Source organism: Orycteropus afer, unplaced genomic scaffold (genome assembly GCF_000298275.1).
Source record: "Orycteropus afer afer isolate SDZICR_OR568_19922 unplaced genomic scaffold, OryAfe1.0 scaffold00019, whole genome shotgun sequence".
NCBI lineage: Eukaryota > Metazoa > Chordata > Mammalia > Tubulidentata > Orycteropodidae > Orycteropus > Orycteropus afer.
In genome coordinates this window covers 7,719,443-7,735,738 of record NW_006921606.1, presented here as the reverse complement: position 1 = coordinate 7,735,738, position 16,296 = coordinate 7,719,443, and the positions used below count along the sequence as shown (strand labels likewise).

The 16,296-nt window shown below is 42.3% G+C and overlaps 1 protein-coding gene across 1 annotated transcript in view; it reads right to left on the bottom strand.

Moving 5' to 3' along the window:
* IGF1R (insulin like growth factor 1 receptor) overlaps nucleotides 1-16,296 on the bottom strand; it is a 455,909-nt gene that overhangs the window by 59,346 nt on the left and 380,267 nt on the right. Inside the window, exons 6-7 of the mRNA XM_007959953.1 lie at nucleotides 2,697-2,911; nucleotides 170-296 (exon numbers count right to left, since the gene is read on the bottom strand). Coding sequence (XP_007958144.1) covers nucleotides 170-296; nucleotides 2,697-2,911 — 342 coding nt within the window. The remainder of the gene's footprint in view (nucleotides 1-169; nucleotides 297-2,696; nucleotides 2,912-16,296) is intronic.

Genomic DNA, 16,296 nt, shown 5'->3' with positions numbered 1-16,296 from the left:
CAACTGGCAAGACACTAGAGGGTGAAGTGAGGACACTTAGCACTGTTCTCTCTGAGACAGCTGACTCCCCGCCTCCTCCATTCAGCTAATGTAAAGGAAAATCAGAGGAGTGACTTTACTCACTCTCAGCCATATCAATAGAATGATGTCACCAAACAGAGAAACTCACGCTTCCTTGTAGTACACAGTGAAGCTGATGAGATCCCTGTAGTCAGGAGGCCGGTAGCGGTGCCAGGTGATTATAATCCGATTCTTCCATGTGGTGGTGGAGGTGAAATGCAGCACATCACTTTCACCTGGGACAAAGAGGTACCTCCATCAAGGACAAGGTAATTTTCCTTCTTTTCCCTCAGAAAATTCACCTGTTCCATTTCCCTGTTCTCCAAGTGTACCCCCTAAGTCACTTTCTAGAGTTCCAAAGTGATTTTCTGATTTCTATAAGAACCCATAAGTTTTATTATGCAGATAGCTTCAAGGCATTCATTATGTTCTTCAAAAAACAAAAAAGTTATCCTCAAGAAGACTGACTCATGGAGACCCCTGAGTGTCAGAGTAGAATTGTGCTCCATATGGTTTTCAATGGCTAATGTTTTGGAAGTGGACTGAGCTCATTAACCACATGTACCACCCAAGGACTCCTACATTGGTTTAGTGTCATCAAAATGCACTGGCTTCTTGCCCAGGGAATTGGCAATGGACCTGTTGCTGAGTGTTTTTCCTAACCTGAAAGTGAAGACCCACTTCAGTGGACAAGGTGGCCTTATCTTTCTCCCTGGTCACTAAGATGCTGGTTACCCAAGGGAGCCTCTGTATGGTAAGAGGAAGCCTTTAAGCTGGGCCGAATCTTCTTATAGTGGCACCAATCTTGGAGTTATGGAGCTGTCTACTCTTGGGAAATATTTACCAAGAACAGATAATAATCAAGCATGCCATAGATGGGATCTTCCCATCATCTAAACTAGGTAGCAAACTGGAAGGACATGGTAACTACTTTAAGGCTTCAGCTAGCACTGACATACAACAAGGAATGGATTCAGCACGGACAAGAACAGTTTCCCTTGTGGCACTGACTAGACTCTATGGAGGGAAGCCTTCCCAGGTGAGGCCAAGCAGGGACCACCCCCCCCCCCCACTGCCTTATTGTTCTCTGGACCATATTCAATCTACAATGAGAACCAAGGAAAAAAATTAGTGAGGAGAACTGCCCTCACAGAGATTCCAGGCTCTTCTACAAATTGTCTTCCACTCCTGTATTTGCCTGATCCCAGTCTAAATACAGGTGAGGCTGAGAGACTAATGGCAACCCTAAACCAGAAGACTTTAGGGCTTCTCTAGGTTTTCAGGTGTGTGATGGAGATCAGGAGAATGTTGCAGCACTCCTGGTGAATTTTATTTTGAAAGAAAACCATGGCTTTGCTTTAAATGGAAAATAAGCAGCTACTGTATTCAGAGTGGTTTTCCCTAAGAAGAAAACCCACCATAGAGTCGATTCCAACTCATAGCGACCCTACAGGACAGAGTAGACCTTCCCCATAGGGTTTGCAAGGCTGTAAATCTTTACGGAGGTCAACTGCCTTATTTTTCTCCCATGGAACAGCTGGTGGGTTTGAACCGCTCTTATTGGTTAACATGCACTATCAGAACTCCTTCCAAGAAGAAAAGTACTTTGAAAAAGGCTGATATAGCAACTTTTTGTCATGGTTTGAATGGGGAGTGTGCCAGAGGTTTTGGTGGGTGGGAGAGGGGAGGAGAAAGGGCATTGGGGGTCTAGGCTGTAAAGATGTTCTCCAGCTTTGGTCTAAAACTCTTCCTGAGCAACTTGGGTGTCTACCAGGTAAAACTAGACACCAGAAAACCAAACTAAAGCCAAATGTTAATAGTTTTATAGATTCTCCTCCTATTTGTATGTGTGTGTCCAAATCACCCTTGATTATAAAAATTACTCTATTTTTTCTGATTATTTTTTAAAATTATTAAAAGCCAGTGGTGGAGAAAAATTACTTTTCTACTCAGGCAAAAAGAGCCACAAAAATTAAAATATCAACAACAAAATAAAAATAGTTTTATATACAGGGTTGGGAGAGAAAGTTACTTTTATATCTCAGATACAAGACCTTAGAGTAAAAACTGGATAACCAGTACTAGGTTATACTTACAAATTTTAAAAGCAACGTCAACTCAGGAGTGCAGACCCACTCCATCTTTCCTGTGTTCGGGTGAGGGACAGAAACCTAGTGATCTGCATGGGCTGTACTGGTAGCTGGGCTCCCTCCTGCCTCTCCCCATGGACATTCTTGAGGACAGTGTGGGCCCAGTGAGCTTGCTCTCAGGACAGGAGAGTGCTGCCCCATATTTGAAAAATAATCTATACACCCAAAGCACAATAAAATTAAAGAAAAATAAAAACAATCTAAAAGAAGTCCTGTGTATAAAAAGACAATAATTATCTGTATCTTGTAAGAGCACCCCTTTAAAATCTGTGTAAGAACCTATTTATGAATGTTTAGCACACTCATACAGATGCTAAGGACTATTTGCAAATGTAAAGTTATGAATCTGCCCCACAATTGGTTTTTGAGAAACATATGCACAAGCAGCGGGCTAGCTGAGGAGGCTTTGTGTCCCCCCTCCACCCCCAGTAAAGGCAGCTATTTTAGACAGGAAGAAGGTCTGCTGCTGTCACGTTGTCCACTCACAAGAGGCTCTTTCTCCGTTGTTCCTCGTGTTTATGTCCCCTTTGCTCTGGCGCCCTTTAGTCCCTGTCACTTCCTCCATGCGATAAATTTCGGAAACACACAATTTGGGATTAAAAGCAAAGTACATTTTCCCTGCTTTGATAGTCAGGTTGCGGTGGTCCCAATCCCACAGCTGCTGCAGGTTCTGGTTGTCAAGGACATAGAAGGAGTAATTCCTAGAAAAACAAAAATGACCATCAGCATACTTGTCCTTTTTCATGGCCCACCCAAGCCTGCTCCATAACACAGTTTCCTCGCCAATATTATATTTAGTTATCATCGACACTCTATAAGAATATAGAGTTACTGTTAACAATGGCAACCAAATGATTCAAGGACAACATATTGAAATTGAAAGGACACTAACTAATTTTACAATCTTCGTTACCAACAAATAATGCTTCCCACACCAGAGGATGTTACCAGAATCTTTCCCTAGAAATGCCTTTAGTTATTTTTCCTCAGAGAAGAGTATGTACAATGTGCTTGAAATGAGGACATGGGAGAACAGATTCGTTCTGCTACCCAACCAGAACAGCTTACATATTTGCTGCAGAAAGCCTCTATTATCCTCTGGAGTAAATCCCATCCATGCCCAATCAGGAGGGTATGAAGAGGAAGCAGACAGGACAGGGAGACAGATTCACAGCAGACTACCTGGGGGCCTGCTCACTCCTCCAGTCTCACCCACCCTGCAAAGCCCCAACTTCAATCCCTGGAGAAGGCATGGGAGTGAAAAACAGCCCAGGATGGGTAGTCTCCCTGGGCCACTTGTCCAAGTAACAGCCACTTAGTGTCTAACACAGAGGTTCTCAAAACTTAGTGTATATCACATCACCTGGAAAGCCCAGTTTCTGATTCAGCAGGTCTAGGTTGGGTCGAGAATTTGCATTTCTAGCAAGTTCCCAATTGATGCTGATGCTGATGCTGATGCTGATGCTGATGCTGCTGGTCCAGGGACTCCACGTTGAGAATCATTGTTCTAAGGGAAGGAGCTCTGGTGGCATAGTGCCTAAGGCATTTGACTGCTAACCAGAAGGCTGGCGGTTCAAACCCACCAGCCACTCTGCAGAAAACTGGGCAATCTCCTTCTCTAAAGATATACTGCCTCAGAAACCCAAAGAGGGCCACTATGAGTCTGAAATAATATGATGGCAGTGAATTTGGTTTGGTTTGGATTCTAAGGGATGCTGAGTACCTGTTAAGTTCTGGAGGCCCAAAGCTGACCAGGCCAACCCAGCTTCTCCCTTAGTGAGTGTACAAGGCAGCAGCACTCCCAGGGCCTGCTAAAGGAGGAGAGATGGAAGCAGGCAGCTCCTAAGCAGGCATCCCTGGCTCCCCTGGTACCCCAGGGGAGTGAGAGAGCACATAGCAGCAGTACGTCTCTCTCTCTGGCTCCCTGGGAAGCAGGGTGGGCAGCACCATGGCTGTGGTCTGAGTCTTCTCTCTGCACAGGAGACTCTGCTTCCATTGACCTCGAATCCTCCCTCTGCCCCTCCTGCTCCCCAACTTCAATGGCTTTCTGCAGTGTACTCACATACTTTATGCGTGAAACTGTGTTTAGGAGTTAGCACAGCACTAAGAAGTATTCCTAAGATTTATGTATAGATTCAACACACAAATGTGCAGTGCAGGAATCCAGCCTCTTTACAGAGCCAGGACAGTCAGCAAAACATCATCCCAAAGCCCCTTTGCCCTGGAGGATGTGTCTGTTGGAATACTTCTCTGGAGAACATCTTCTTTACCCTCCATGCTGAGACCTCTAACTCTCAGCCTGCATTCATTTAGAATGAAGTGCAAGTTACAGTTGGAACACTCCAAGCAGACTATGATGTTTTTCTGGAAGTCACAAGGGAGTTTCCCTGTCAGACCAGGAAGAGGCTAGAGACAGGATCCAGAAGCAGAAGTAGCACTGAAGAGCTGCACAGACATAGGAGGGTGGCTTAGTGCTTTCTGATGCCCAGTTTAGTGACTTGTAGGAAGAGGAGTGGGAGCAGCTGACATATGAGCCCCCTAATGACCTTAATGCTCAAAATGAATCACAGAGCTGAGTCACTATCTGCCCCACCAGCCTGAAGCCCAATATCTCCCAGACACTGAGTTCTTCACCTGTACATGTGTAGGGGTGGGGTGGAGCACAGTGGGTGCTAGAGTCCTGCCTATAAAGGGTTCAGTGAACCAAAAAAAAAAGCAAGTCCAAAGACAACTTCTCCAAATCAAAGTGTCTTTACTCAATAACAACAAACGAACAGGGTGTTAAGAACTTGCAACTTAAGATGTTGCCCACATGAATCCAGACATGGTATAGGCAACAAAGGTTATGTGCCCAGGAGGAAGCATTGGGATAGGCATGGTCACATCTGTGTCCCTGGGGCAGACCCATCCAGCTCTCCTCTCTTTTGCTGCCAGGTGGCAGGTGATGTTCCTGGCACATAAAGGGTATCAGTGCAGTTGTGGAACTGAAGAAAGAGGAGGAGGAAATAGATTCATCCTCTCATACACATGGGGTTGCCATGAGTTGGAGTCGAGAGTTCACTCTATGGCAACTAACAACCACACAAGCAGCAGCCCACATTCACGTCTGCAGAATCTTTTCAGCTTTGAAGGAGAATCTGCAGGGCTGATACCACCCTCGATGTGTCTTGGCTGCTCTTGGGCACCTGTGTTAGCCTCATGGGACTAAATCTCCTTGTGGTGAAAAAACTTCTGGCCTAGTAGTAAAGACCAATTAATCCAGTCAAACTTCCATCTCCAGCCAGAATGAGGCTCCTCTTAGTAAATTCACCAGCTGGGGATGAACCTGCAGCGAAAATGCCTTCTGAACAACACATCCCTCTCCCCATGGGAGCAAGCCTGAACTATAAATCAGGAATGTGACAAATGACTGGCAGGCACACTGAAAGGCTGTGTATTGATTAATCACTTTCAAAAGCAAGATTATCTTTTCACAGTAAACACAAACTTTTTTTTTTTTTTTTTTTTTTTCACATCAAGAAGGCTGGGAGCCAGGATACAAGTATTAATAAAACCTACACACATTATGGAGGTGTGAAAGCTAAAGAAAATGAAAAAGAAGACCCTCGCCAAAATAATAATCAAGCCATTCATGTGCTGTGTGTAGATACTGCTCTTGTGTTTCACACCCAAGTCAGCTTGGGGCCTGACTCTCACTAAATTCCTTCCATGATCAGGTGAAAATGAAGATATGTCCCCAAGACAAAGATTTGGCTACATATCTTCAAAATACACGAACCTTAAATTTCCATTGTTTCCTGGAAGAAATATTCAAATAAGTTGCTCACTAAATATTTCTAAATTGTTTCTAAGTTCACTGTCTTTACATTCAAAGAATATTTTTTAAAATTATTTGTTTGCTATTTTGTTTCTGTACTTGGATAGGCCCTATCTGCCAATCTGTAGACAGACTACTTCCAGGTCAAAGGACACACCTTGGGCTGAGTTAGGCAACTCCATCTTTGGGAGCAACTGTTTCTCTTCTGAAGGGCTTGTATATTATTTGTATCGATATTCTAAGTGCCACATATTATACATTTAACTGTTCCATTCATGACTGTCTCACCTCCTTTTTTGTTAATACCACCAGCGCCCCCACTTGTTCCAACAAAGGGCAGAAAGGGCAGGGAAGAAACACAGGCATAGCTGCTCTCAATTTGAACGGTACTTAGAAGACAGACCCAGATATAGGGTTTGGAGTATTAAATTTGGGAACTCGGAGTTCAGGGTTTGGGCCTTATCTCTGCTGCTTACTAAGTAACAACTCTGGGCAAAGCCCTGATGTGACTTTTTCTGGTCTGGAGTGTCTCAACTATAAACTGGAGCTGTTTCTTGTTTTTCTGGCCTCACAACCAGTGTGAAGACTTGAATGCGATAACATAAAAGAGTACTGTGAACTTTAAATTACTTCACAAAGGTATGGGGTAATTGTTCTCTGAAGTGTCAGAGTCCCTTGGAACAAAGTCCTGGAGAACAGGAAAGCCCTGTCCACCAACAAAGGAGGCTGAGCCCAAGGTCTCCAGACTATGAAGTGAAAAGGGATATTTCCTTCTTTTCACCCTGTACACACATACTGGGGAAATAAATGGGCAAATACACAGCCAATCAGTCATTCCGTTTCATTTCTCAGAGGAGAAATGATATCTCTTCACAGTCGTCTCTAGGGGGCATCAGAGCCTAGCACACAGGGCTGTCTCCAGCTTCAGAGGGCTCTTCCTGACAGAATCTGGCCTTTGCACAGATGCTCCTTCAATCAATCCACAAACAGGCTTGTTTATATACATCCAATCCCCCAAATCCGATAATTCTGCTACCTTGGGGGTTCAGCAAAGCCAATAGCACTAAATACCTTGCAGATACTCAGACAATGTAACCCATTTACTGAAGTATAATTTAACTACCAAGACCTCACCTATTCTAAGTGCACAGTTCCATGAGCTTCTATAAATTTACATAACTGTCCACTTGTAACCACTACTCAGTTTTAGAACATGCCCATCACTCCAAAAGTTCCCTCATTCCCATTTGTGGTCAATGCCCACTCCCATCCCCAGCCACCACTGGTCTGCTTTTTGTATCTATAGTTTTTGCCTTTTCTAGAAATAATATATTAATGGATCATATGATATAGTCTGGCTTTTTTCACATGGCATAATGTTTTTGAGGTTTACCCATGTTGTTACATGTATCAGCAGTCATTCCTTTTCATTATTGAGTACTATTCCTTTCCCTCACATTTTGTTTATCCATTCACTTCTTGATAGACTTTTCAGTTGTTTCCACTGGGTATCTGGGGGTGGGGTGGGAACAGACTATCATGAATAATACTGCTGTGAACATTTGCATACAAGTCTTGCACAGATATGTTTTCCTAATCTTAGAGATGCAAGAAAGTGGGTTGAAGCAGAATGTCATAAGACTCAGTATTGGGGACATGAGCACAGAGATGCTTGTGTGAATCTAAGAATTTTCATTCTAATACCCCACTACTTCTACCTGTTTTATTCTTTTCCAGCACCAAAGAATTGGAAATTTTTTTATTTCTCTGATACTCACTCACTGCCGTCAAGTCAGTCCTGACTCACAGCGACCACTCCTTGGGTTTCTGAGGCGGCATCTCTACGGAAGTAGATTGCCCAGTCTTCCCTCTGAGGAGTGCCTGGTGGGTTTGAACTACCAGCCTTTTGGTTAGCAGTCAAATGCCTTAGGCACTACACCACCAGAGCTCCTAAAACCAAACCAAACTCACTGCCATTGAGTCGATGTGACTCAAAGTGACCCCTCCTTGTGTTTCCAAGCTGGTATCTCTACAGAAGTAGATTGCCCAGTCTTCCTTTTGAGGAGTGGCTGGGTTTGAACTGCCAGCCTTCTGGTTATCAGTCGAATGCTTTAGGCACTACGCCACCAGAGCTCCCATCATCAGACAATAAGGTTTTCCAAATACAGAAATTTTACAGATAATTGAAATATTCTCTCTTATTCGAAGGCCTAGAAATGAGCCATTTTATAGAAATCTTATATACGTAGATTACAAACTCCATTTCCTTCTTACACACCCAAAGAAACTTGGTTATCTTAGTGTCCAAGATCATGACCCTGGAAATAAATTATCACACTGCCTGGAGTGAGCAATATCCTCAAGGACAACCTGGCATTCTCTGCTCTTCTGGGCAAACTGAAGGCTGCTTCTTGTTGCCTATGTCCTGTCTTCAGTGGCCACCTAATTCTCTGTTCTGCTGTGATACTGCCTATATGTCATTTCAGAGGTTAGATTACAAAATTGGCTCAAATTGAGTATGATGTTAAAGTACATAGGCTCTGAGTAATGACAAGAGGGCACTGTTGTCGTTGTTAGCTGCCCTTGAGTTGGCCACAAACTCATGGTGATCCTATGCAAAATGGAACAAAATGCTGTGCTGATCCCATGATGGGTTGTAGATTTGACCGTCAAGATCCATGGGGTTTTCACTGGCTAATCTCAGAAGTAGATCACCAGGCTTCTCTTCCGAGTCTGTCTTACTCTTTAAGCTCTGTTGAAACCTGTTCAGCATCATAGCAACATGCAAGCCTCCACTGACAGCTGGGTTGTGGCTATGCATGAAATATACTGGATGGGATTGAAACCTGGGTCTCCTGCGTGGAAGGTGAGAATTCTACCACTGAACCACCACTGCTTCTTCCTCTAAGTAACATGCTTGAACTCCATGCTCTAGATCTGATACCAACAGTTTGAGCTTTCAGGAGACTTCTTGAGGCAGATCCCAGTTATGAAAGCCAAGGCTGTCAGGTGAGTGAAGGATCTCTGTACTTCAAATATTTTTGCTCTCCATCCAAACAAAAGGCAACAAAGCTTTCATCCTATTTATGTTCTCACTGGCTATAACAGAGGTTCAAGAAAAAATGGCACATTGAAGGCAATAACGTGACAAGAAAATACTTAGGGTAAAAAAATGAAAATACTTTGGGATGGTGTGGTAGTTGAAAATTATTTGTCAACTTGGCTGGGCCTGGTTTTGAGTGGCTGGGCAGCTAAATGTTGTTATTTCCCATGATGAGACTGGTAATCAACTCCATGGTAGAATCTACTGTAAGCAGCTGAGCAGCTACCTTAAGGATGTGTTCTCCTTCCAATATATTAGAAGTGCTTTGAGAAAGGTCTTGAGATTTTTGGCATGTTTGGACACTGCATGTAGCCGAGTCTTCATTCAATAGCCTGCCATGTTGCCTGCCAATCTTGGAACTGTCTCTGGACTTGAACTAGTGGGCTGTTGTGTTGCTTAATACTCTTGGGACTGTGCTATTTTACTTGTCGACCTTGGGTTTGTCAGCCTCAGCAGCCAGCAGCTACCTAAGTTTAAGAGTCACCCCCAGCTTCAGTGGGCTGGGAGCAAGAGACAGAGTTAAAGCCCAAGGCTGAGGGACCTTCACCCAGGCCCTAGAGCTGGCACTTTGAACTTGGGCTTCTAGCCTCCTAAATTGTAAGAGAATAAACTCCTGTTTGTTCAAACCACTGACTTGTTTGTTACAGCAGCACTAGATAACAAACAGAAATAGGTATACAAGAAGAAATAAAAGGATAAAGCCATGGTTTCCAAGCTCTCCTGCACATAGAAATCACACAGGAATCATTAAAAAAAGAGACCAACACCTGGATTCCAACCCCCCTCCCCCAATTCTAATTTAATTGGGATTTGGGCATCAGAATTTTAAAAATGCTCCACAGTTGATTCTAACACACAGCAAAATTTGAGTACCATTGGGATAAAAGTTACTTTAGAATAACCCAAAAGTACACATAAACTAAACTTTCAGACAGCTATGCTAACACTTCTCTACTCAAAAACCTTGAATACGTTCCACTGCCTACCCAAATTATAACTTCCATACCTGAGTGCATAACACCTTACGTAATCCTAATACCACCTACTTTTCCAGCATTATTTGCCAAACAGGCCCCAGAATGCCCCAACTCGTTACCTTTGTTTTCTGCCGCCCTTCCCTAAACTGCCTTTCCTCACCCTCTGCTTTTTGAGTGCTTCCACAAACCCTTTAAGGCCCAACTCAAATGCCACATCTTTTCAGAAGCCTGACTAATCTTCTAAATCAGATAGCTCACTGTTTCTTATGCCTATGGCATGTTCTGTGTCTTCTCCTCCTGGCACTTTGCAAGTTCTGCTTTGCATTCTTGACATTTATCTACTTTTCATCTTCCTCCCTGACTTTTCCCTTCTTACCCAGAAGGAGTGGCAGGGAGCAGGTAAAGGGGCAGGAGTTAACTCTGTTCTTGAGTCTAAGAAGCAGTAGCAGCCACTGCTTCTGGCCATACCAGAAACATATAGATCTTGTGGAGTTAATAGCAGTGAGGCAGAGCTGCACTTTTTTGGTCACAGGTGAGACATGCAGGTGAGAGATATCAACTCCCATTAAGAAAGACAAGATTCCCAGCAACATTTTTTACCAAAATGGAAAATATGTTACCAAGTTTATCTAGGAAGGAAAAATATCCTGAATAGCCAAAGTAACATTGAAGAAGAACAGCAAAGTAGAAGACCTCACATTCCCTACAGCCTGGTACTGGTTTATTTCTTGGAAATAAATAAATAAATTTATTTTTTATAAAATAAATAAATAAGAACTAAAGAAAGAAAGAAAGAAAGAAATCCATCTATCTATGGGCAGCTGATTTTCAACAAGCAGGCCAAGTTCATTCAATGGGGGAGAAGCAGCCTCTTTTACAAATGGTACTGGTAAAACTGGATATCCATTTGTAGAAAAAAATGAAACAAGAGCCATACTTAATACCATATATAAAAACTAACTCAAAATGGATTAAAGTCAAAACTATAAAGTTCCTGGAAGATAAGATAGCTATGGGACCTAATTGTTTTCAGTAACAGATTACCAAACACAATTACAAATGCACAAGCAAAGAAGACAAGTTAGGTAACTGGGACCTCCTAAAAATTAAGTATTTATGCTCATCAAAAAAACTTTATTAAAAGAAAATCTAAAGATGGGGAGACCATTGGAGATGATACATCTGGTAAGAGTCTAATTTCTAAAATACATAGAAAACATCATTAACTCAACAACAAAAAAACAACCCAATTAAAAAAATGGACATGAACAAAGACTTCACCAAAGAGGACATTCTAGCAGTCAACAAACTTGAAAAGATGCTCACACAATCATTCACCATCAAAGAGATGCAAGTCAAAGCTACAATGAAATACCATCTCACCCCTGCAAAAATGGCACTGATCAAAAAAACAGAAAACAGCAAATGCTAGCAAGGTTGTAGGTAGTTTGGAACTCTGTTCTATTGCTCATGGAACTGTAAATTCTAAACCACTATAGAAGGTATGGTGCTTGCCTAAAAAGCTAGAAATAGAAATACACTATGATTCAATAGTCCCACTCCTAGATATATATCCTGAAGAATGAGAACTACTGACACAAACAGACATATGCACATCTATGTTCACTACAGCATTATTCACAATAGCAAAAATATGGAAACAACCTAACTGCTCATCAACAGAAAAATGAATAAACCAACTGTGGTACATACATACAACAGTATACTATGTAGCCATAAATAATAATGATGACTTCTCAAAATACATATCGTATGATCTCACTGCTATAAAAAGACAAGAATAGATACACATACTGAAAGCAGTATTCTTTGGTGGATATCAGAGATAGAGAGAAAGGGAGAGGGAATCATTTTCTAAACAGTAGACAGTTGTTAGTTTGGGTGATGGGTAAGGCAATACCAAATAAGAGTGAAGTCAGCACAACTTCACCAAGGTAAAAGATGGCACTAAGAAGTACACAAGAATAAGGGATGATTTTGGTAAAAGCCACAATATATACAATTTTGCAACAACAGTAATAACAACCATAACTATTTGTGTGGTTACACAGGTAGATATGTATGCTTATATATGTATAGGTAAATACATATGAATATACAGGCACGTGTGTCTGGGTATTTCTGTAGGTAAATGTATATACATGTTTGTGTGTGCTGCATATATATTCATACAACAAATAAAGTACAAAGGGGGCTGCAGTGGTGTAGTGAGTTGCATGGTATGAATTTTCTAGCCATAACCTTTGTAACTTGCACCAGATTACTGGGTGTTGTTGTTATGTGCCGTCGAGTTGGACCCGACTCATAGCGACCCCTCCTTGGGTTGCCGAGGCAGTATCACTATGGAAGTAGATTGCCCAACCTTCCTTCTGAGATTACTGGGTAGGACCATGCAAATATGTGTCAGCTTGGCTGGGCAGCTGGTGGTAGTTATTTCCTATATTGAGACTGGAAATTAACTCCATGGTGGAATTTGCTGTGAGCAACTGAGTAGCTGCTCCTGATTCTTAATGTCATCCACTGGGGGTATTTCTGTTGGAAAAGCATGAAGTAATCTTCTGGGAAAGTTCACTTGCTCTCAGGTGTATAAAACTCTGATGTTGGGATTGGTTAGTTTTGCTACTCTGCTAGGCTTAAAATGAGTCCTCCTAGAGGCAGAGGAGACTCTCACTGCTGGCTGAGAGAAATGCCTGGCTGAGAGAGACAGCCAACTGAGAGACGACAACAGTGTAACCAAGAGGCCTGGGGCAGAGTGGCAGGATTATCTGGCTCACAAATGCAGAGGCCAGGCCAAGAGGCCAAACGCCAGAGAAGCATGTCTAAGAGCACAGCAGAGGGGAGACTGACCCGTTTGAAGAACTGTATCCTGGGCACATTCCTAAACTTGAATTGCAGCCTGTTGCTTCCGTAATAAACCCCATAATCTGTGAGTTGTATGTGTCAACTACAGCAAATTATCAAACCAGAAAAGAGGTGGCGGGTGCTGCGGGAGGGACAGTTAGTGTCAATGTTGGTAAGAGGGATGGAGGGTGGCAGCATATCTGGCTTCACAGGAACAGGCCTTGGGCTGCTGATGGTGATTCTGTCTTCCTCTTGTGTAGTTTGTTAGGTTGTTGTTAGGTGCTGTTGAGTCATCTCTGATTTACAGTGACCATAGCTATGTACAACAGCACAAAATACTGCCTGATCCTGTGCCAGCCTCACAATACTTGCTACACCTGAGCCCGTCATTGCAGCCACTATGTCAATCCATCTCTTTTAGGGCCTTCCCCTCTTTCATTGACCCTGTACTTTACCAAGCATGATGTCCTTCTCCAGGGAATGGTCCCTTCTGATAACATGACCAAAGTAAGTAAGATGAAGTCTGGCCATTCTCGCTTCCAAGGAGCATTCTGGCTCTACTTCTTCCAGGACAGATTTGTTCATTCTTTTGGCAGTCCATAGTACTTGCAGTATTCTTCACCAACACCACAACTGAAAAGTATCAACTCTTCTTTGGTCTTCCTTGTTCATGTCCAGCTCTCACATGCATAAGAGGCAATGGAAAATACCATGGCTTAGGTTAGGTGAAGAAATACCTTAGCTCTTCAGCACTTTAAAGAGGTCTTTTGCAGCAGATTTGCCCAGTGCAGTACATCATCTGATGTCTTGACTGCTGCCTCCATTGGTGTTGACTGTGGAATCAAGTAATATGAAATCTTTACCAACTTCAATCTTTTCTCCATTCATTGTGATGCTGCTTATTGGTCCAGTTGTGAGGATTTTTGTTTTCTTTATGTTGAGATGTAATCCATACTGCAGACTGTAGTTTTTAATCTTCATCATTAAGTGCTTCAAGTCATCCTCACTTTCAGTAAGCAAAGCTGTGTTGTCTGTGTATTACAGGTTGTTAATGAGTCTTTTTCCAATCCTGATGCCATGTTCTTCTTCATATACTCCAGCTTCTTGGATTTGTTCAGCATACAGATTGAATAAGTATGGTGAAAGGATACAACCCTGATACACTTCCTTCCTGATTTTAAACCATGCAGTATCCCCTTGTTCTGTCTGAACAACAGCCTCCTAGTCTATGTACAGGTTCCTCATGAGTACAATCAAGTGCTCAGGAATTCCCATTCTTCTCAATGTTATCCAAAATTTGTTATGATCCACACAATCAAATGCTTTTACACAGTCAATAAAACACAAGTAAACATCTTTCTGGTATTCTTTGCTTTCAGCCAAGATAACATCTGACTTCAGCAATGATACCCCTTGTTCCATGTCCATGAATCTAGCTGCATTTCTGGGAGTTCTCTGTCAATATACTGCTGCAACCCTTTTTGAATTATCTTCAGCAAGATTATACTTACATGTGACATTAAATGACATTGACTGATAATTTTCACATTCTGTGGGATCACCTTTCTTTGGAATGGGTACAAATATGGATTTTTTCCAGTTAATTGGCCAGGTAGCTATCTTCCAAATTTCTAGGAATAGACAGACAAGTGAGTGCCTCCAGCGTGGCATGTGTTGGTTGAAATATCTCAATGGATATTCCATCAATTCCTGGATCTTTTTTCTTTGCCAATTCCTTCAGTGCAGCTTCAACTTCTTTCAATACCACTGGTTCTTGATCACATGCCACCTCCTGAAATGGATGAATATCAACCAATTCTTTTTGGTACAGTGACTCTGTATATTCTTTCCATCTTCTTTTGATGTTTCCTGCTTGTGTAGTTAGAGGAGGTCAAAAGATGCTGCCTCCCTGACCCTTTAGCAGAGCCACAGTAATGGACACTTCTTAGACATAACCAAAAACCTCGTGGGATTGGGTTATGGAGTTTGAGGGCTTAGCACCATAGCCTCGGGTCAGTTAGCAAAACATAGCTCATAAAGGTAAAGTTTTACATTGAGTAGTATCTGGGGTCTTAGTAGCTTACAAGCAACCACCTAAGATACAATTATTGGTCTCTAGACATCTGGAACAAAAGATGAAGAAAGAAACCAAAGATTCAAAGAAGAAACTAGTTGATAGGATTAATGGCCTATATGAAACATGTCCTTACCTACCCTTGAGGCCAGAAGAACTAGATGATGCCCAGCTACCACTACCAACTGTGCCAAGCAGGGATACAACTAATGGTCCCAGATAGAATGGGAGAAAAATGTAGAACAAAACTCAAATTCCTAAAAAAAGTCCAGACTTACTAGACCAGTAGACACTAGAGGAACCACCAAGGCTACTGCTTTCGGATACCCTTTGAACTTGGAACTCAAATTGTTCCAGGAGGTCACCTATCATAAGCCAAAAGACAAAGCAGACATAAAATAGTATAAACCATGAGCATTGTGTTCCTGTAAACAATCATTTAAATGAGACCTAGTGGTCAACATTAACCTTAGACCAAAAATGAGAAGGTAAGGGAGGACAACAAGGCAGGTAGATTAGTGGAAACAGAACAACCAGAAAGGAAATAATGAGAATGCTGATACATCGTGAAAAGTGTAACTGTCACTGAATAATATGTATAAACCAAAAACCAAACCAAACACTGCTGTTGAGTCAGATCCGACTCATAGCAAACCCTCCTTGGGTTTCTGAGTTGGTATGTCTATGGAAGTAGATTGCCCAGTCTTCTGAGGAGTGGCTGGTGGGTTTGAACCACCAGCCTTCTGGTTAGCAGTCAAAAGCCTTACAGCCCTGAGATCCTGAATAATGTGCACAGAAATAGTTAAATGAAAACCTAATTTGTCATGTAAATTTTCTCCAATACCTCATTTTTTAAAAAATTTTATTATGATTTGGGCAAAAGTTTACAGAGCAAATTTACTTCTATACAGCAGCTCACATACACTTTGTCTTATGACATTGACTGCAATTTCCCACAATACAACAGCTCCCCTCCCACTTCCTCTCCATAGTTACCTCTTCCCTGTGTCCTTCCTTCCCATGTACCCCACCTCCCGAGCTGTCTCCCTGTGCATACAACAGCCCTTCTATTCTCCCATGATTTACCTCTCCAAGGAGTGTATCTAGTTAATGTTCAGCTCATATGCCTGTCTTTTGTTTGGCTGGAAGCCACAGGTGTAGGTTCAATTCCAGACCTGAAGGGCAGCTAGGGGCCATAGTCTCAGGGGTTCCATCAGGCTCTATTAGACCAGCAAATCTGGTCTGTTTCTTTT